The sequence below is a fragment of the Dufourea novaeangliae genome, unplaced genomic scaffold (assembly GCF_001272555.1).
Source record: "Dufourea novaeangliae isolate 0120121106 unplaced genomic scaffold, ASM127255v1 scaffold412, whole genome shotgun sequence".
Classification (NCBI taxonomy): domain Eukaryota; kingdom Metazoa; phylum Arthropoda; class Insecta; order Hymenoptera; family Halictidae; genus Dufourea; species Dufourea novaeangliae.
In genome coordinates this window covers 513,592-536,825 of record NW_015374293.1, presented here as the reverse complement: position 1 = coordinate 536,825, position 23,234 = coordinate 513,592, and the positions used below count along the sequence as shown (strand labels likewise).

The window sequence follows — 23,234 nt, the reverse complement described above, 5'->3', positions numbered from 1 at the left end:
ACAACGAATTTAATTGTTTTACTAGAAATTCATGTCTCAAAGTGAATCTTCCTATAATACTGTGACGAATCTGTAGAACTGCTCAAGACCGTTTCTCCCACCCCATGTCGTATCACCACGCAACTCGATTGGCGTGGGCGGAGCTAATACTAGAGGCGTGGCGAGGATAATCTCTTCCCAGTGGACTTGAGCACAGGATGGATATTGATCCGATTATGTCATTGGCTAGCTGATTTCAGAAAGTAGGACCAGAATTTATCTATTAATTCCAGTCAAGGGAAGAATGAACTTTTCATGTCGCTGGTTCGGTTGCGAATTCCTCGCGACTGAGGGAACGCTTTCGTCTCAATCACCAGCGGGCAAGTAGATCGAACATTTAAGAACGAAAGATGCGTAAATGTTTAATACGTATACCTCGTATATGGCAGATTATTACGGACTAGTGTTTCTTTTTTCATTTTCTATTCTCCAGAAACAACCTCGATCGCCGTTAACATCCCGATTCCCCTTGTTTCAAGCGAAATTTCCGGATTGTCAAAGGGATCATTACTTCCAAGAACGTTAATTTACTCCCTACAGCTTTCACTTTTTTCCCGCGGTTTTCCATTTTATTCCTTTCATCGCATTTTCTTTTTTGTTCCTTTCACCTTCCCTTTCTCAGTCGAACCCCTAAATACGCGCGTAATTTACAGACGAGCACACCCAGAGAACAATGGTGGTTGAAACAGTTTAACGAAGTCCCGTGAGAAAATTGTTTCGTTTTTCTGCTATTTTTCTTCTGTAAGAAAAGAACTAAATTGGACGATCGTTATAAACGATATCTGCGGTACTGTAAAACTTCTCCGTTGCTATTTCATCGACAACTGAATCGTATCCGTGTGTATATGGCATTTGTGAACTGTGATGGTAGTGTGTTGGTACTGTTGCTCCGTTGCTTCAACTATGTTCTTTTCAGTGCGCAATGGACCTCACCGTCCCTTGAATTCCTATAGTCTTGAACGTTTCCTCGTACGGAAAGACATCATTCCATCGTGGGTGATCATATTCCTTTTCCGTAAGAGGCTCGTTTGTGCTTCGTCTAATCGTTCCGTAGACGATATTCCGTGGCTTGGAAGCTTCTCAATTTTACGTACTAGTATTATCTGTGCGATTACTTGCGAGTTGCTTATTCTATAGTTTACGAGTCGATGCGTGGAATATTAACAACTGCCTCCTCGGTGTCTCGACGAACGTTACAATATCACCGTTCCTTTAATTTAATTTAATTTAGAAAAAGAGTTCCTTCGAAAGCCCGCGAAATTTGAAATTTTCTTCTATCATCTGTCGGTAACATCTGTACCGTCTGTAGAGATTATCGTTCATGATTTTATCGACCGTAGACAAGGAGTTGATTGTTCTGCCGTTGGTAAAAGCGTTCATTGGAGCATTTCAGGCTCAGAGATCGAGACGACTGGATCATCAATAATCGACGCTCGACTCCTGTACATCACATATTCGTAGATTAAAGGTATTTACAGATAGGTCTCGTATACGCCTGCAATCACAATGATATCTCTACATCGACCGGCCAGCAGCTGCGTGGAGTATGCTGTTTAAAATTCAAGCCCGGCGTTTGCTGAAAGGCTTGAATCTTTAAAACTGTTCTCTTAACCCGCCGAATTAGATATTAATAACGCGACACTCGGAGACTCGATTTCCACCCTCGGCTGAAATCTCATCAGGTGTCCGGGGCATTTCAATGATTCACCAGAGCATAATTAGGTAATCCAGATCACGCGGTGTTCCTCGGCGCGATCGTAAGATCGAGTCCTTAAAGCTTCACTTTTATTCACTGGGTTCCATTCGTGGGGATGAGTCTTGACAGGACGCCCCTGGGTATTTTTATACGACAGTCTTCGTCATCGATCTCACCGTGTTCTTCAGGGCTTGCCTCCTGTTGCAGAACCAAATCCTGATCACCTCCCTCTCGTATCCGAGACTGTGCGCCAACGTGCTGATTTCGTTACCTGAAAATTGATTCGAACGTCAACCCTAAGATTATTTCTCTTAACATTGTCAACATTATTATTTAAGTTATTGTACTTATATCTCTGGAATTTAACAGTTGTACTCTTTTACTGTACATAGCAAGTCGTTCCGTCCTGACTTTAAAAATAGTGACTTTCCCTCATTCCTCATACCGATCGACCAACACTCCCCTTAACAACAATTGTTATAATAATTCATGACTCACCATTCGGATGAGTATTCCTCCCGAAATGAGCGGTCAGTACCTCCAACGCCTGAGGCGTAAACGAAGTCCGCCGCTTCCGCTTCTTGGTCGGCTCCACCCCGATGAAGTCCGTCAGGTGATTCACCCCGCTCTTGTACCTGTAATCAAACACACTATTTTCCCTCAGGTTCGACAAGAATACTCAGTTTCAAGAAATCAATCTACGGAAACAAAAAACAAAAAAAGTACAGAATATTACTAAAGATCGAGACCAGTATTTATCAAAACACCAATCGGATGACATTCGTACAATTCTTTTAACGAACCAGAATATCGTCTGCCCTCTGATTGTAACGATCCACCCGAGGGGGGGGGGAGAAAAAAAAATCAGGAACCCGATGGACTTCGTCACGGAAACTCAATTTCCATTTGACGCCGGGGCGCAAATACCCGGGCGATCGGGTTCTAATCAAATATTAAAACAAAACAGGAGAACCGGTACCATCCCCTCCTTCCCTGGTCTGTTAACTCGGCAAACTTTCTCCGCGTCAAAGCGCCATGAAATCGAAAGCGGTATCGTAAACACCCGACGGTTCTCCTGTACCCCACCGTTCATCTCCTGGTCCACTCATCCTCCTGCCTCCCCCACTTCCCATTCCACTCGACGAAACAGAAACGAAACTGAATAATAAAAAAATAAACAGAGGACAATAGAAAAAAAAAGAAAGGAATCGGTAACACAGAGGGACAAAGCGTCGTTTACGAGACGTTTGGTACAGAGTGTTGACTGATTGGTCGGCGAACTTTCGCGAGCATCGCGACCGTCCAACGGCGTAAATGAAATTAGCGATCGAAGCGTTGCGGCGGTTGGGGGTGGTTTCGTAGGGGGAGGGAAAAAAGCTCGCGACCGTAAACAGGAAAACTTCCGCCGGGAATCGCGGGTAAACGAGCCCAGCGTACGAATGGGAAAAGGGGAAGGGTCGCGGGGCGACCCGACGCGAGACGGAGGGGAGAGTTGGGTAGGTGCCGCTGTGGGATTTATGTTTTTAATTTAACTCCGTATGACCAACTGTCGAGCGCCGCCGAAAAAAGTGCAGGCCGAGCCATTAGCATCGCGCGGTGATATTTCGTCGAATCCGCGAAAACAATATGCTAATGGAGAACTGGGATGAAGTGGGGGGGTTTGTGAGCGCGAAGAACCGATGCCTCCGAATCTGGGGGTGAGTTCGCGGTAGGGGTGGATATTGGTAGGTGGAACGGGCAGGATGGACTTGTTCGGTATTGGACATATTCGTTTTTGTGTTATTTAACAACTCGACTGACAGAACCACGCGACCGGGATAAGTTGACTGCGAAAGTTTATGCAAATTCATAATTTTAGGTACGAATGTTTGAAAATTAAAATGGGACGGAATTTTGAATTTTGTACCTACTAGAGACTGTAATATGGTAGAATGTTTAATTTATTTCATTTTCCAAGTAGAGGTATGCTAAAAATGGATAGACATCTACAGTTTAGTGATAAGTACACTTTAACTGCCACGTTATCTGAAAGGTGACATGTACATTACAAGAATACTGGATTATTTAAATACTGGATTATATGAAAACGAAGTGTGTCTGGTTACGATCGGCTCTTTTCACTGTGGCAGTTAATACGCTTACTGCATCTCTTTGGTATCTTGTACAAAATTGGTTTCTCATGAAGTAGAAAGTAAAATTTGTTTAATAAAGTAGTTCTTCTTCTTGAATAAATAAACACGTGGCAAACCAGAGAGAAGAAGGGGACTCAAAATGTAATTACTAGTGGAAAATGGTAAAATAAAATTATCACCATTCTGGGAATAATTTCTGCAGAAGTATATTTTTATACACTATTTCATAACAATAGATTGGACGAGAAATTTGTTTGATGTATTAACGAGTTTACTAAAATCAAAAATTAAATTGAACGTCCATCGATTATTCTAGCCGCTTCATTTCGTACAATTATTACCACACTAAGTTTAATTAATTGAAGTTCGTCAACAATACAGAAAAAGTGGAGTGACATTATGAAATTGTTAGAAAAACGTGGCCATCGACTTCTGTGTTATTCTACGCCGACAAAATGTAATGGAAATTAACTGTACCGTAATTACACTTCTCCCATAGCTTTCGTTGTTAATGAAGATCGTGCATTAATTGCGATACCCCGCGTTCCGCCGAAAGATTGATTAAATTCCAACGAAGCGCGCCCCGAAAAACCGGCAATTTAAACACCGTGGTGCAAAAAGAAAAAAAATTCCGAGTGCCATGTCCCTTCAATCTAATCGTCGAGCGAGCAAGAAATTCACTCTGAATCCGACAAATAATCCTATTAACGTGCAAGTTACAAACCCCAATAAACGTGAAAAAAGATGTAGACACGTAAAAAAGATTGTTAAACAGGCACCGATCGCCTCGAGAGCCATTATAAATACCGTGATTGCCACTTTTGCGGCAATTTAATACGTACCGCGCTTCCAATAATCTTAATAAAGCGTCGACTTAAAAAGGAAACGCTATTATCGCTCGTTCGGTCGCGGCGCAGGTGAGAAAAGTCGACGGCAGAGGGGAGTCGTGGAACGGGTGGTTGAGAGAGACGGAAACGGAGGGTTAGCTCGAGGCACGTATACACGCACAGGTGAGAAGCCGACCGAGAAAGAGAAAAGGGAAGACCGGTCGTCGAATAAGGACGCCGCTAAACGTGTTCGCGGGATTTAATCCGCGGAGTTTGCACGCCTCGAGGAGGAACAAAGAAGACAAATGTGACGGGAGAAATTGAACGGCTCTGAAAAGGGAATGAATGCTTCTAATACGCATACACAAAAAAACAGCGATCATGATTTAAAAATTAGTACAAGTACTTGTATGAAACAATCTGTACACGATGAACCAATTCATTTTGTAGGAAATTTAAATTATTAATTATAAATTAGTCATTTTGATTGTTTTGATAATTGTGTCATTGTAATTGGACGCGATGATTAATAGCTGGATCGTGGAATGTTACGGAAGATTCGATTTTTAGGAACAGTTTTAGGAAAATCAGAGTTTAAGGACAAATTTTCTTGATGGTGATTAAAATATTTTTTGTTGAGTTGTGAAATTCTATGGTAGATCAGAATATATCGTATTCTAACCCTTTCAGTATCTTAGAGCCGATATATCGGCTTTCTATTTTTAATATAATTTGAACACATGTAATGACACTTTATTTTTAGAAAATCATTAATTAATTAATTGATCAATTATGTGGCGTACTAAATAATTCCAGGCAGAAAGACTTAACGTACTAATTAAAAGTAGAATATTAATGGTAATAGAGCTTGCAAAAATTACCTGGCGCCGTGACCACCGTGGAAATGAAAAATGCTCGAGTGTTTCGATGTTGATTCAGAAACAGAACTGGATTGAATAGACCGAAAGCGGGTCTTAGTCATTTCGTCGTGAGCGTTTCGTCACACCGACCGCAACTATTTCCTCTAAATCCCCCGCAGGGGACTAACGGAATAAATCAGCTAATCGAATATTTATTAGAAACTCCTTGCGGTTGAGCGTATGCGATTCAGGAGCGTAGGGGGAAGGTAAAGAGGTGCGGACACTGGGGGAAAGAAACCTGCATATAACAAACATTACCACCAAAAAAAAAATACTAACAAATCTAAAAATACCTTCCAAAGAATCGAATCCCTCCTATCCCCAAGTCCATAAAACCGAACCAAGTGCGAGAAAAGCCAATAAAGGACAGTAAAAGGAACGTTGGAAAGGGGGATTCCGGCGTGGGTGTACGACGGAATCACAAGTATTATCGTTTACGTGGCCGTTGCGGGTGTGATAGTAAAAGTAAGAAGAGTGAGAATCGGTGGAAGGAGGAGAAAGGAGGGAAGGGTTTGTGGAAGAGAAAACGAACCGAGGAAACGTTTATGAAACCTGATTTTAATTAGTCCACAGTTTAATTACTCGGCAGATAAATCGTGCACGTGCACCGCATAAACTAGCCGCTTTCATTTTTCCCGGACGCGGCGGCCCGGCACGGTCGCGCCGCTTAGCTCTACGCCGCGAGAATGCGGGATGGGTCATTGTTGCTCTCCCGGGGTCCGTTCGCCACGGCGGAAAGAGAAATGACCAGCCGCCGCCGGCTTTAACCGTCATCGAGAGTCGGCTGGATAATAGTCAGTCGGTTTACACTGCCGTCACGTCGGTCAGTAATCCTTTCACGTCGAGGCGCCCCCTCCCCTCCTACGGGGCCCCATGGAGCTGTTTCATTGAAATACGAAATTTTTACGGTGGTCAGAGGGGGCCTGATTGACGGGGCATTGGGATCGATCAGGGAACGATTGGTATCCTCGATCGACGTCTGAGATCCTGACACTGGAGAGTCTGTCTTTGTTTTGTTTGGTTCATGGTTCGGTGTTACCGTAAACTGTATTTCGTTTGTTAGCCAGGGTGATCAATTCTCGTGCGGTGTTCAGGTGACCCTTTGTTGGGGTCTAACCCTCGGGCACTGTTCCCGAATCTGTTAGATTGTTACTCTGAGGATTAGATTGAACCGAAGTTCTGTTACAATTTGAAAAATTAAAAATACACTACCATTTAAAATACTATTGTACAACGATGTCATAAACGTAATAGTGCTAAAAATAATTGGACTGGCAAAAGTTTATGCGAGTTCCGAATTTCAGATACCAGTATCTAAAAATTCAAATGGAGCAGAATTTTGGACCTGGACTGGAGGATTTACTCCATTGATAATAACACTCAAACGGTATTAAAAATTGGAACGTTTATTTTATTGCATAATGAGTTATTGTTCCATCAGTCATGAAGTTTGGACCCATACATTTTGCCGGTAACGTATGTTGTCATTATTAATTTCAAGTTCATTAAATCAATGTCGAGTTAATTAAATAAAATTGTCTCCAAATCAGACAAATGTTCATTAAAAGAAAGCAGACGATTTATCAAGCGTCGCTACAGTATTATTTCCAATATAAAGATGAAAAAGAGGGAAGAGGGGAAAAGGCTTTCATTTTTTGTTTTATGAAAGTGAACACGTTATCAGTAACGGAATCATTGAAACGGGACCGTTTCGGGCAATAATATTGCCGTGGATGATACCCGGCACGGTGGAGCGTAGGTGTTAATGTACAGTCAACAAATCATTTTGTTCGTTTTGGGTAAAATCTGTTGATGCTACGCCGCGGGAATGCGGAATGGGTCATTGTTGCCGGCTCGGCCGCGGAAAGAGAAATGACCGCGTGCTCCTGTCATCGAATCATCCGGTTCACGGTCGAGATACATGCCGCATGCGTCGATACGCTGCCCATGTGTCCACGTATATTCATTTATATGTATATATACATACACACATATATATATATATATACATATATGTTTTTTCCATGCACAATTCTATACTTTTCCGCGCTTTTGCTGGCAATAAAACGGCGTCACCGCCGGGTAAAATCGAAACCATAAACCGTGTTAGGCATCGGCGGCTCGTAAAATTTCCGGGATTCACGCTCTTAGATCGTGCTACCAATTAAACGTGGGATCGTTTAGCGATCCAAATATAAATCTGAATACATAACTAATTGGCAATCGCGGCGATAAACGGGGATTTATACGGCTACTATTGGAGGGAAAATTGTTCTGTGGACACTAACTCCATTCGTCCATTAGTGGACGGTAAAGATAAGGATATATTCGATTACTGTTATCATTTCTAGAATAACGAATCTTTAAATAGTAAAATATACTATTTGTTACATACAAAACGACTTTCTTTATACTTAATTTCATTGCTTTAGTAATTAAGGAAAGTGAATGGTGTGATTTCTGAGACAGTGGACCTACAATACAACTACCAAATATAAATCTGCAACATTTTTACGCGATCGTATCCGTTCGTTATGAGCTGAACCGGTATTCAGTCGACGCGAGGCCAAGGATGAATCAAAGTTTGAGTTTCGCTAATTACAGATCCTGATACACCGTTCGGAGAAAATTGCCGGCCCTCGGTGTGCGTGTATCGGGTGCACGAAGGCTGGCAGCCGATATCCCGAAGGCTGGAGAAGCCGATAGGCGGACTTCTTCTCGCGACACGAATGGAAAACCTACTGGCGATGCCTGTTAAGCGGGGCACAACCACGGACCGCCGCCGATCTCGGTAACGGTTCTCCCCCCATTCTAATTAACATTCCGCGTATTTATTAGACGCGGATCCGCAATTAATCAGGTGGATTCAATTAGCGAATTACCAATTAGCACGCACGCGTTCACACGGTCTCGGACACCGGTTGAGATCCTGTTGGACGATTGGCGGAATATAATCATGCAGCACGGATCGCGGCCGTTCGAACCGATCGTTGGACGCGATCGAAGGATTTTTCCTCGATACTTTCGCTCATCTAGAAATCGTATTCCAATCGGATTTAACTGTCCTCTTGATTGGAGGTACACTAATACCACGTTCTACGTTACAGCGATGCCAAATCGTCGCTATCCTAATTACGGTTTTGTTTTAAGGCTCCCACAAACCAACGGCGATAGATTTTTTATAGATAAATTTTTGCGGAAATTTTTCATGTTGGTGTGAACAGTCACAATGCAGGGATGACGTCCGAACACTCAACGAGGATTTTCTGTATGCAATAAATGATACAAGGCACTATGAAATTGTTAAACGTCTGAAGTAAGTATTGTTTAGGAAATATTAAAGCTCGATGGATAACGCTTATGCTACTATGAAGTAGTAAATGTGACCAAGAATAGTCGAATGAAGAAATACAGACCAAGGTGATTGTGATAATAAGTGGTCAACATTAAAATATTTCTAGATTTTCTAGTTACTCGTGGTTTGGGTATGGATCATTTTTAATCGAGCACACGATATTTTTGATTCATAATACGGGGAAATTGACCTTAAAGTTTTTGAAAACAATTTCTACTGAAGTACTAGGTTGCAACTCACCTCTTTTCAGCCTCTTTCATCCACGCCTCGAGGACCGGCTTTATTTTCTGCGCGCTCTTTGGCGTGATGTCCAACTTTTCGAATCTAGAGCCAACAATATCTTATGATTCGTGATCGTAATGCGTGGTGCATGAAACTCGGGTTGAAAAAAAAAGGAAAAGATTTCACGACAAACGCGTAAAGACGAAAAAGTGAAATTTCATTTTACAGTTTACGTCACACATAAATTTCATGGTATTATAATTGGACTGCTGATCCTCGTACATTTATAATACATATATTCGCATTTAATTAACTGTTTCGTAATACCTGAACATAAATCATTAACTGTAGCACATAATTTTTTTTACTGCCGAACCAGAAGATCAACTATATTAAGGTAACTCCGTTGTATTTAAAAATCACACGGAAACAAGATATTCAATAATAATTAGTATAATCATTACGTCGACCATATGGAATTTCTATTTCAACATTGTATTACCTATGCACAGGTAACTACCGTGTCAATAAAACTTTCACCTGCAACATACTGAATACTACCAACAGAGAAAATAAATTCCTGCGTAACTTTCAACATTGCAAATTACTCCATAAAAATGTGACTCTGTATAAACACCTGCAGTCCATTTATAATAACTTCAACATTTAATGAGTTCCATTGAAGTAAATAACAATTAAATAGCCTTATTATTTCATCGAGGTGTCAAATCGAAGTTCGTCTTTACGTTTTTATTCGACTAAAGGAGCACTAAGTGGCATGCATTGACTCAAAAAACAGGACATTGACAATGCGTGCATGCTTAAAGGTTTTGGTGATGCCGTGTATGATGTTGCCAACGCGCTTCGATAGTCCCCCCTCTCCCTTCGTGGTTAGAACAGCCGCGAATAAGTGATTTTCGGATCCACGAGGTACCCCCTCGACACGTTATACGTCTTTGGCCGATACACATCTGGCATTTTCTTTTTCGCGCGTTGGCGACATCATGCCCAAGTTTGCCAATGCCCTGGCTCGAAGAGATAGCTCGTTGAAACATCGTAAAACAAAAGTGCTCCTTTCTCTTTTCCAAAAACGGAAGTTTAGGAAATCAGCGAGAGTAACTTTGCAGCTATACCCAAATATATGGCCCCGTTGTCTATTCGAATCGGCGAAGAATCGCAGTGTCATCGACACGACGGAGAGAGAGAGCGACAGTTTTTTCGAACATCTCGACAGACAAAAATCTCGTATAGGAATAATAGAGCGAAAGAGGCCACGAAGAAGTAAAATGAATGAAAACGTACGCTCTCCTCGGCGCATCAAAGGTAGAAGTTAATTCGTCTGGGATACATTGTATATGGTTTATCGTTTGTTCATCAGATCCGTCGTGGGACAATAATTTATTTATTTTTTTTTTTTTTCGTGACGACGTGGACACGACCACACACGCCGGCCCATGGTCTCGACACGGATTTTTCACATGCTTGGGTATAACTGCCGGAGGATTTGACCAAAAAAGTTCTCGATTCTTTGGGTTAACAATTGAGTAGCATGAAGGGGTTGAACGTACGTAGCTTGCTGAGAGGCAATCTGCGAGGCAGCGTACATCTGGGAAGCCAGGGCACTGGGGAACAATCACCAATGCTTAAATTAGTCGTCACGATAAGAATTCTAGGGTTGCGGAGAAACAGAGTTTCCACGCTGCCCCACCGGCGTTACCACGGTGGTTCCTTTCGTTCTGGCATGAGAGAGTGAAATAGAGAGAGATAGATAAGAGTGCTTCGACGACGTTTAGAAATCTTTGGAGGAACCAACGTGGCAGATCAATATATTTCTCGTATGGAACACGATTGGGAAAGAAAATTCACGTTCTGTCAGAATAGTCAATGTGATACAGTATTCCCTCCTTATAGTACACGATGTCGGGCTGATATCGCGTTTATAGAGAGCATTTGGGCAGGATTCTGCAATTCTTTTCATTGGTTAAAACCTTGTTTCCATTCGCTGCTTTTGTTATTGGCTAGACTGAATACAAGGCATGCCTTCTGTCAGTTAGAGAACGATATATTGATTATAAACAGGTCAATGAAGAGAGATTATAGGGAGGGAATACTGTATATTCGAAGAGTACTTGTTCTCCTCATGACAACAAAGAGAAATACCTAGAGAGCAGCGTTAGATTGTCCGGAATTTAAGTTATACATTTATTTTAACTATTGTACTAATAATGAAGGTTCAAATAAAGATTTCGTTTCATATATTATAATATCCCAGCACAGTTAATATTATTCCTTCACTGTTTTACTTCTCCTTCACTTGAATTCTTGAAGGAACAGATTTTTTGGAAAATCTTCCAGTGGATTCTGTAAACGTGGACCGTTTTATAACATAAAAATGAAGACTCACAGTACAAATAAATTGTACTATACTCTTTGCAATTATTTGTCACATATTTCCAATCGTATACATTAATTAGAAATATGTGACAGCAAAATTCTGCCAGTGACCTGGCACACTGTGTCGTAGACTATCGTGTTGCTTTCTAGTTTCTCATCAGCGGCGTCCGTTTGATTCGCGTTGATAGCGTACACGGCAAACGGTTACACACTCACCTGCATATGGCGCTTTGGCTGTAAGCTGGCCCTTCCTGCGCGCTAAGGGCCTGACCCACCTGGGTCTGCGTCAGACCCAGCGACAGTCTACGAATCTTAAACACCTTCGAGAACTCTCTCATCTCCTCCAGATTGATCCCGTCCACTATGTTGTTCGTGGCCTCGTTGATGGTAGGCTGATCTGTAATTAATGTTAACGAATTTTGAGTTTACGATTACATTGAAAAGTCAGAATTTATTGTTTTCATAAACAAGAAGGTTCTTTGCTGGATCCTATGGGTCAAGACTGGCATCTTCGACGATATATGGGAAAATCTATTGTCGATAAACGCATATCTTTCTTATGTAATGACTCCAGCGAAATAAATGTATCCTGACGATTCGTAATTTCCCACACGATCGAACAATGACTATCAGCGGCATCCATTGCCCCAGAAAGAGCAACGGGTAAGGCCTCCGTGGATTAAGAGTACAATCAGAATATGTTCGCAAAAGAATTAGGCTTGAGTCGTAATCGATCCATCGCGGATATGTACCGAAGCTCTGGGCGAGAAGCTGCCTAATGACATCAGGCGGCTTCGTTAAAGCAGCTCGAGGCTACACCGATTTCTCCCGTAAATCTGTCAGCCCCCGAATGTACACGCACGCACAACGTAGGTGCGCCCCCTCACATGCCCCGGCAATCTCGACCAGTCCGCCTGGTTTCCGCGGCGAGCAATAAACTTCGAATCCTTCTTCCGTGGCGCGCCGCTTCTGCGATCATTAATTTCCGATCGAACGCAGAACGGCGTCGTTCCTCGCCGCGCAAAAACGCAAAATCCTCCGACTCTCGCGATTCAAAGCGAACGCTCGTTCGTGGAATCGGTGAATATTCGAGACGAAATCAACATTTCAATGACGTGATTCGATCGAATTCTTTCAGACTTGGAGCGCTTGGAATTTTTTAGGAACCCTTTTCGCGAGAGACACTTGATGACTGTTATGACGTTACACTAAATAATCAACTGTATTGTCTAATTGTTGTTTCTTTAGATTGACCACACAAGAAAAATTAAAACAAACATAGTAAGTACTAAGAGCAGTGCGATCGTGTTCCTGCACACTGAAACCGGTTAATCTGTCTATTATTTTATATTTGAAGATTTTTAATAAACTTTTGCCAAGGAGCTATGCCAGAATAGATAAAATACAGATATAATACGATGAAAATTCTATAGACCCCGTCTTTTAATTCCTGTGAATGACGAATAAGGAACTAGATACGGCAGTGAAAGACATAAAAACATGTCTCCTAGTCTGAATTTTATGGAGTTCTTTGTTGATTTTAGTGTAAAATTTTCATGGAACTTCTGTACCTTCGCTAGGAGTAAGCTTGAAATTATTTTCGTGGCGTTAGGTTAACGAAGACAGGTATAACGGGCTGGACATTGAACTCGTTAGGTTCTAGACACCATCGATTATTCCACCGTCGTTGTGGCACTCGGAGCAACGATTGCGAATTATTAAAATTATTGTCCGCCGGCTGGGTGTTACGTGCGCGCCGTCGGTATCTTTATGGCTTCCCAGAAGGCAGCAAGGAACGATCTAATACACCGTAATGAGCCGAGCATTGTACGATATCCTATTAAGATTATTAAGCGCTTCATAGCGCGGCCAGAGTCTCGAACATTATTAATAATAACTTATTATTTATCAGCTCCGACCGTGCGTTAACTGTTAAAACGGCGAGAGACGGAAACGTGATTCGAGGTAGGTGGGCTGCGAAACGTGGTTAATATTGTGATGCGTGGTCGAAAGATGTAGTTAATGTAAATAATTTGTAACATAAAGTCTATAAGACATTTACAAATTATCCAGTGTCAGCGTAATGTCACACAACCTTATTAGTAACAGTAAACTAAAACCACCAAAATTAAAAATTTTAATCTTACATGTTCACCTGGTCAGTAGTGAACAGTATATACAAAAAAAAATTTTTTTTAAACTTGAGATTAATTTAAGTAGTACAGGGTCAGGGACTTGGACCAAGGCCAGTTGAAGAATTAGTGATTCCATCAATTAATAAAACAGTGCACGATGATTAAGGGAATAAGAATGCAAATCAAATCTTACTAGGTGAATCGTTCAGCAGATCGTCGTCCTCCGTTTTGGGACTGTGCATGCTGCTCGGCGAGGCCTTGACGCCGCTGGCTCCGCTTGGTCCATGGGTCGTCGTGATCGTGATCTCCCCGTTGCTTGCCGCGAGTCGGTTCAAAGCTGAGGCCGCGGATACCACGGACTCGTTCAAAGGCGACGATTGCTCGGGTCTCTCTCTGTGATGCTTCTCCGTCGGCTGTGAGGGACACACCGGCGGTTAGTTACGGATCAGTTACATCGACCGAGGAACGACAATGCTTCTCTACCACGCCAATTATGCACTTAATAATGAGACTCCCCCTCCGGGGTTCGAGACACTTTAGAGTCTAATTAACGGAAGAAACGGCGGCGGCCACGGAATACTATCTTAACGAGTCTTGGTCGGTATCGGGAATTATTCTGGTTGTTTCACTGATCTTAAGCTTCACGGGGACCACGGTTCCGATCGTATATCGTCCGTCTGTTTCGAGAGTCGATTCGTATTGTTATAGGGATATAGGTAGGGAGCGTGAAACGTGGCGATCGAGTCCAGTCGAGAGGAGAATGGGGAAGGTGGAATGTTAGTTATCGAGGAAATAGAGGTATATGGAAATTCTGAAGGAAAGAATTCTGTCTCGAATCGGGACTGACCCGAGAGAAGTAATAATTGAGGCGAACTAGGGAAATGCTGGGATATTGATTGTTTTCTGTGAGTGCAGTTTATTGGGTGGAATGAGATTTAGATACTCTATAAAATGGTTCACCTTTAGTGATTACCAACTATCAAATGGAATCAGCTGAAGGAAGCTGCGGTTGGTCACGGAAGCATCCGACCACTCCAATTACTCGACAAATACTGTTCAAACTGAAAATTCTTAAGGGGATAGTAAATTGTATTTGAAAATTGATTTTAAAGAAGTCCTAAGTAGTTTACTTTGTCGTAAATGAAATATAATGAACGATAATTACTGAAGCAACATTTTATAATCCATTATTTCTAATATTGCTGTTATTTAGCTACTTTTTGTTATGTATTCCTTGGGATATGAAGTAGTTATGGTGTCCAATTTTCAAAGTTCCTTTCCTGAATTCTGACATCCAACTTCAAGTGTATTTTATATTCGGCATTAACTATTTCAAGTTACATTTCTCTACCTTGATCAATTAATCATTTACTGCTTAAGATGTACAGTAGCAGCGTTATAAATAGCAACACAGAACTACGATGGTATGAATCTTTCGGTATGTCCCATGAAAAATTAATGCCCAGAACGTACGAAGCATCCTATCCTAATAATAACCGAATTCCTGTGTTAAACAGTTAAGTCCCAGTGACAATTTTAGAAACGTGTCACTGAAGTGTTCCAACTAACTGGGTGCGGATACTTTAATTCTCAACTGCAGCTCCATGTTTAAAGCAACACCGTTTGCCCCCACGGTTCACACAATTATGCATTCACCGCTGATTAAATATATATGTATAGCGTACTATTAATAGGATTTAATGTCGATACCGAAGTTCGTTAAGCCAGAAAAGACGGTAAATTATTCCGTTCCGTAATCAGCGGTTCACGTACCGTGTAATGATTCATGTGAGAGCTGTGTCGATGGCTGTGTTGCTGAGGCGACGTCGTCAGAAGCGGTTGCTGAGAGGCTTGGGCGGCCTGAACCGCCTGTGCAGCCTGTGCCGCCTGTGCCTGGGCGGCCTGCGCCACCTGGAGTAGCTGCTGCGGCTGCATCGCGCTCAGAAGCTGCTGGCTGGCCGAGCTATTGCCCAGAAGGTGGGGCAACGCGGCTGGATTCAGTCCTAGACCGGACGCTAAACTGGGACTTGTTGGAACTATGGTGGGGGAAACAGAAAAGGTCCACTTTCTACTTTCTGTGACTTGACACCTGGATGGGAAAACTGGGCTGAGCGCACTTGGGGAAGTAAATATAGGGGAGTTGGGGCTGATCAGAACACGATGTAGGGGTTAAAGAAATTCCTCATTGCTAAGATAGCTGAATCAGCCCTTCCCTGACTGTCTAACATGAGCTTTGCAACTTGCGCTCGCCTACCCTGTCATAGTTGGCCTCTTACTCTGTTCTCTTATAGAGAGTGAAGAACATTTTCAAGAACATTTGAATATAAACACCACTAATTTTCAAGCAATACAAATTGATAGCTGTATCCAATGGTCTATGTTAATTAATTACTAAAAACACATTTCCTAAGTAGAAGCTATGCACCTATACGTGTGTGACAAAAGTATTAATTCTGCCTCTCTATACGGTCACCTCTAGACCCCGAATAGTAGGCTACCGAACTACTAAACAGGTATTCTTGCATACGTCATTATACTACCTGTGAAGTCACCGTTGCTAGTCGGCGTGTTCAGTATGTTCTGAGGCTGGGCGATCGACTGAAGATTGGCCAGGGTCGTGGAAACCACCTGACCGTTGCTCAGCGCCAGGTTCACCATCTGATTGTTCGTCACATGGCTAACTGGGATGGTCAGTATAGTCTGCGAGGCGATTCCTGTCGGGGACAAAGAAAGGAAAGTCACGGCTAGATTAGAATCTAACGAAGTAACGACGACAGGGAACGAGGTCGCTTGATAATTCTATCCCCTTGGGCGGTCGGTGGGGCCGGTTGTATGAACGTGTCTCGAATCAATAGATACTTCATTTCCATTATGAACGTAGCCCACGCGTCGTTGATCCAGGAAGGGTAGTAAAGTTATCAGAGTCTCATAGAGGGATTATTAGGCAACCCATAGGGCAGGTAACCTCGCAGGCCAGCGTAGTTGGCAAACTATTATCGTCATCTTAATAGTGGGTACAGGTACCGGCACTGGACTAGGCTGCGAGAAGGACGCCTAATCATACTTAGAATAGTTTCGGGATTACCTCCAGCTCCGCTAATCTGATTACCCTGTACACGCGCTTAATATGATTACTGATCATGAGTACGTACCCGTGTTGGTACCTATAGCTAAGCTAAGCAAATCCCATATTCCGAACAGCCATAAAAGTTTCGCGTTCTGAGGTAAGGTCAACTGACAATCCGATTACAGTTTGGTTCAAGCGATATTTGATGGTGATATTCTCGCGGTCCGAGATTCTTTTATTGCAACGTCCTGAATGGGGTCTCCCGTGTACCATTTCTGTGACACCTTAAACTATTATGGTTCCGAGATTTTTCCACCTGATTAAACTGACCATTCCATACGAGTTTGAAATAGTAATTATCTGAACAATACTGAGATGCATTATTTACTCTAAAAGAAATAGATATATTCATGAGTTAAAATATATTTCATGAACGTCTGTTCTGTTACTTTCTAATGAAACAGGATAATAATTAGATACTACTTAAAATTGCAAGAGGATACTTCATATGCACTGATTTAACACAATTAAGAGATAATTGAAATGATAGAGTAACTCATTTCCTTGTTCACGTCACGGTCTAGATTCCGAGCGTAAATCGCAGATCCACGGTTGACCCACATCTTTTTCCAGCATGTACGTCAGCTAAAATAATCTTCATCTGACAAGCCTCTGATAGCTTATTCTTACACGATCTTCTGAAACATTCGACGTTGTCTTATTTTCGTTGTCGCGGGTGCAAGAACTCAATCGCAGTCCGCTAAAAGCCATCAATGATTCAATCACTGTTGCTTTTGATCGCGGTCAGATACTCGGCGAAATTATTCGCGGCCTTGTTTATCCGGCCACCATCACCGTTTTTACACCACAACTTCGAAAATCCGTTCGTTCATTCTCGATTTAACCGGGCCAAACTGGCGCAAAAGTTCAGGGGGATCGAAAAAGTTACGCTCAAGCAGCACGTATTTAACCATTTCCTGTGTTCTGCATAATTAAACCTGGAGCCACGGGGAATATCAACCGTACAAACTCGTCCGTGATCCGGGGGATCCATTGATCGGTCAGTGGACACCGAATGGATCGAAAGTGGTATTATAATCGAAACGGTTTTCTATCTGTTCTACTTGCAAAAAATGAATCGATAATGTGCACCCAATTTAGTCGCGTGGAATCGTTTTTTTTCGAGAGAATTTAATGGAAAAATTCGTCAAACGTGTGGACATTTGAATATAATATGAGTATGGTAAAATTGTGTTAATGATTATCTTTTCCCCGTATTAGTTGTTCAAATATTGACAGAGACGTATACGATGATAATTACAAGTCTGTATTATACATTTAATTAGGAGACGAGAAAAATGAATAACGTGAAATATGCAGAAAAATTAAACTAAGAGTAACAATGAAGAATCGTAATTACCAGTGTACAAGGTGAGGCTCAGCGAGAGAAACCCGCTGTTTGAAAACCTTGATGTGATTATTTGGATTTTATACATTCACAACAGATGGAAAAGTGTAAAAAAAAAAAAGAAACTAAAACATAATTCTTATTAAAGTATAATACAGAGATTATTTCCTTCTGTATTTGGTAAAACCATTCGTTGAGGCAACATTAAAGTAATTGTTGGCTTTAATTATTCAAAAAAAATTATAATCTTGTTCCACTAAAAAAGCAATGAAGATACTGTGCTCGAAACACAACGAACTTTTCGTACAACTGAATACAAGGAATCGCCGTGTCATCATACGACAATTTTGGCATCAGGCCTGAACAACTCTTGAGCGTCTTTTTGCGACGTCGATCAGGGCTCAATCGAGCGTTAGTCAGTTAGGATCGAGTCAGCCGAAAAGCAGTGCAAACATTATTTGCCACCACGTAACTCGTCATCCTACCACGACTGGTCCATATCCACGAACTTCAATCCACTTAGGCGGACTCCCAAAGTTCTCCTTACCCTCCTCTGCTCCCACCCACCCCCAGCCCTTCCTTCGGTACCGTCGACCATCCCTCTCTTTCTCTCCCTCTCTCCCTTCCAATTGCCAGAATAGGAACCCAACTTGGTAGAAACGAAGTTAGCGCGAACCGCAATCGATATAATAGCGGCCGAATCCGCGGAGCTGTGATGTCCAGCCAGAGAGTACTATGGTCAGGGCTGGGCAGGGCGGGACGGTCCCGAGGAGACGAAGGGGGAGTTATTCGTGGGTCTGGAAAGGGGTAGTGAGACGTTAATTATACATTGAAATTAGTTGCAGAGTTTGCCCTCTGCTCGCCAGGCTAGTCTAGGACCACTAAGTATGGACGACGTGGCCGAGCCTTAGTCCAAGCCTGGTCAGAGATAGTCGATATTATATTATATATATATTACTCTGTATATATATGCAGCTACATATATATCGTCACATCTTGATTGCACAACATTATGCGCCGGCACATCGTGTAGATTTCACGATGAGCCCACTCGTACTGATTTATGCCCACGAAATTCGAAGGTACTTAGTCGGAGGGTTATTGTTCGAGATTTCTTGCCCCGGCGATACCCCGGGACCGGACTATCTAACGCCTGGGACCTTTATCTCGCCAACCGTTTAATTAAATTTCGCCCGTAAGGCTTCGGCTATTAGCGTCGAACGTTTTAAAGAGAATGGGGATGATAACTCGAGTCGAAAGTATCGGAAACATTCATTAACGGGGATTTGTTTCATACGGTGAACACGGTTGTTAATGCGTGTGATAGACACTGTACTATTACTGACTAGATTGATGGAGTAATTCACAGAAAAAAGAATTCAATGAAATACTTGTTCCCTTATTGATAAGTGGCACTTCGTGGATGGAAAGAATTGTTGAAACGTCTTATTTAACTGTACTTTTACAATTATTTTACAATGAACATTTCCCTGTAATTTCATCAGGAATTGATTCCACAATGTTCAGCTCAAAGAATCCGTGTTCGGTTGAAGGCGTCAGTCCCACGACATTAGCTCTCAAAAGGGATAATTTTCACAAAACGAGGCCATTTGAATTTCTACTTTACAACCGTTCCAGAGTCACGGTATTGAAAACGCCTTGAGGAGGGCCACCATCGATTTACGCGACACGTTCACCGTTGACGGCCTTATTACCATCAAGAGGAGAGAAGTTTTGAATGGGTGTCAATCAACGGTCATTTGGAAAGCTGAAAGGGCGCGGATACATAAGAAACAGAAGGCTTACCTTGCGACGTAGGGATAATAAGCTGAGCCCCTTGAATGCCTTGCACCAATTGACCGGACGTTAGGACGAATTGAGGCATTGCGACCGGTTGCGGCTGAGATAATAGTTGAGGTAATGTCGCCATTGGCGCCGAACTTGGTGGCAGGAGGTGTGGCGCAGCTGTCGTACTCGAGGCTGTTGGTACTGTGCCACCTGAACATCAAGATTCATGGTTTTAAAATGATAGCCGGTCGCTTATCTTTATTTTTAAACGGTCAGCCTGGAATCACGTTCTATTCCTTACCACTAGACTGCGGATTTTATGTATTTATAATCTATAGGGGTCTGTAAAATACAATAAAGGACAAAACTTTCATCGGATCCAATAAGTTTTTTAGTTTTCTTGGGACCGAATATGATACTCGAAAAAAGAAAGAAATGTCTACATTTGCTCTTCTCTGTTTGAATTGCTTTAGAAAAAATCATTTTGCATAAAAATCCACAGTCTACTTATTACCGATATGTATGCGATAAATCAGCATCGCTTTGGATTCAAATTTTCGTCTCGAATCAGAGATCCTTTCTACGCGTGAGGAGCATCGTATGAAATTGTCGTGACCACGGTTGTTCAAGGGTGAGATAATTAGTAGCACGGAATAAAATTGAAAGGAGGGTAGTCTCAAATTTCACGTCACTTATGGCCACGCGTTTCCATTTGAATCGTCAATTGGAAATCCTACCGGATGAGCTGACAGTGAGATTCAAGGGCGTGTTGATGAGCTGATTGTTACTCAGCCCCGTTGTCATTCCCTGGAGACCCGCGGCTAGTGAGGCGACTTGCGGAAGGTTTTGCAGGCTCGCCAGATTCTGAAGGCTTTGCAAAGTTACCATCCCGGCCACTGACAGGGGAAAAAAGAATAGAAAGTTTTAGGATCCGATCGAATTCTAGATAACAGCTGTAAAATATGGGGCTCTTATGCTACGTGTCCACTTGATATGTTACTACCGATAGGAGAATTTATTCGTGGACACTGGCATAAAAGAAACAACCTAACAATTCCATGAAGTATACTCTCTAATACACTCAGGTTTTGAAGCTACTCTCGGGAGCAAACGTTTCTGTGGACACGTAGCCTAAGATTCTAAAAAGTCTCAGTTCCATTTGAAATTTTGAGTAGATTGATTCTATAACTAGAATGTTAAATCAAAGCTAAGATTTACTTCGTTCTCTGTCAATTATCCTTTTGCTTTATGTTACGAACGTATGAAGAACAGCCAGAAAATATACTACAAAGTCCGAAATCGGAACTTTTCTTGTAAAGTTTAATTTCTATTCAATTTATTCTTATTAATGGTCAGAACTTCTACAGCAATGTAACACGGCAAGTGTCGCAGTCTATTATTTTTATCGAATATATCGTGGATTTAAAAGGAAACCGTACTGATTTAGAAAGAGGATTGAAAAGTTTAAAAATTTTGTAGAATCCTTTTTACTTAGTGTCTGTAGACGATCCCACTCACTTGTCCCATTAAGATGTGCCTGCGCCACTGCAGCCCGTTTCGCCTGGTGAAGATTTTCAGGTGACGGGCTGCGTCGCCTCTTCCGCGCGTTCCTCAGGTCATCCATCATCATCTGATGCTCATGGAGCGAGCCAATTGTGGTCGCCGGCTCGGGACTGCCAACGCTACTCCTGTCGCTGTCCTGCAACAAACACAAATACGAAATGGTTAGCCATGTGTCAATTTAATTAATAATATCAAGTCGCTCGAGACCCTTCGTTATCTTTCGCTCGAGTCGAGATTCGAAGGTCTATTGAATGTACAGGGACATAAGAAAAGGGTATAAGACTTGTTTACAATCTCTGTTTAGATCCCCGATGAAAATATCGTATATTGCAGGACGAATCATCGATGCTTCGTGAATTCGAAAAAAAAAATTTTTTTTCCAGATTCATGGAACTCGAAGAGTGGGAACACGGAAAAATATTATTAATTGCGATTGAAGGGGTTGAGGAGGGAGGCGGGCGGAGGTGAAAACGAGAGAAAAGTCAGCGCGTGGCTATCGGCAACGAGAATGGTCATACTTTATTTCGTTTATTACGCTTGCGTTTGAAACCTTGTATTTATACCATATTGATAACGATTATAAAGTATTGGCCGTTGCGATGGCAACAAGCGTACCTCGCGGAGTGCTTTCGGCTATATTTTTCGTCTGAAACTCTGATCGCGTGGCGGACCCGTTGACGTCCCGGAGAATTAATAAGCCGAATAATAGCTCTAGGAAAGCTTGCTCGTGTACAGCGGTTGTCAATCTTTACCGAACCACATTTTAATTATTCTCGATCAGAACTTACTGGTAAAAGATTTTGTTCATCTGTAATATTAACTTTTGAGATTGCTCTTTTTAATATAATCGAGCTTCTATTACATCTACTAATACCCATTATTTCACACATTTTCACATCGAATGTTTCGTTTCACACCAATAGAATGATTCCCCTCGCCTCCATCGACCGCATTAAATTTCTCCGCCACAGCCCTCCAATTCCATAAGCAACCTGCACACCAACAGAGCACTCCCCGTCCAGCCATTAAAAAAAATACACGAGGCTTCATACACTAGCACCCTCTTTTTTCCTCCTTACTGACCCGAAATCAATCGAACGGTCGCGCGCGCAAAGGTTTTAACGGAGAGGCCGGGCAATCATTCTCGTCGAAATGCTCAATTATACGCGCGTGGTTCGTTAACGTACACCACGCTTTTTATTGCGGACGGCCACGTTTAACGCTGCAAAATTGATTAATAATCATTCACGGTCCAACTGGCCGACGTTGAAATGCTTCGATACGAAATAATGGCGGGTGTAGACGGCCCTCCAGAAACAGTGGATGTTGAAAAAAAAAAAAAAGGAAACGTTGGAGTGGGGAGCAATAAAACCGCGGAACGAATCATCGAGTACAGAAAAATCGACACGAGTCTACGGAATTTTGGTCCCATAATAAAGCTTCCGCTTCCTCCGATCGGCTCATAATGCGAGCTGGGGTTCTTTGTCCGGGCGATTCTTCGACGAAATGAAGCTCGTTAACCGAAAATCCCGGGGCGCGATAATACGATTTTAAGCGTAACGGGGGATGCGTCGAAAAACTGCAGCATCATTTCGCCGTGTATCGCAACGGCGATGCATTGTATAAACATAAATAATTTGCATCGGGAGATTTTTCTATTGTACAGCCGTCGGCGTGGCAAATTAACG

General features: G+C 42.2%; 1 protein-coding gene across 1 annotated transcript; it reads right to left on the bottom strand.

The window, feature by feature from the left end:
- Positions 1-1,881: 1,881 nt before the first annotated feature.
- LOC107192786 (POU domain, class 6, transcription factor 2) lies at positions 1,882-22,436 on the bottom strand. The gene is made up of 12 exons (XM_015582123.1): positions 22,335-22,436; positions 21,502-21,682; positions 20,721-20,879; positions 20,002-20,193; positions 16,261-16,434; positions 15,494-15,756; positions 13,914-14,133; positions 11,802-11,982; positions 10,760-10,813; positions 9,210-9,293; positions 2,234-2,370; positions 1,882-2,006 (listed from the first exon to the last, which is right to left on the bottom strand). The coding sequence occupies exons 1-12, from the start codon at positions 22,434-22,436 to the stop codon at positions 1,882-1,884; spliced, it is 1,872 nt and encodes a 623-aa protein (XP_015437609.1).
- Between the last annotated feature and the right edge of the window lie 798 nt (positions 22,437-23,234).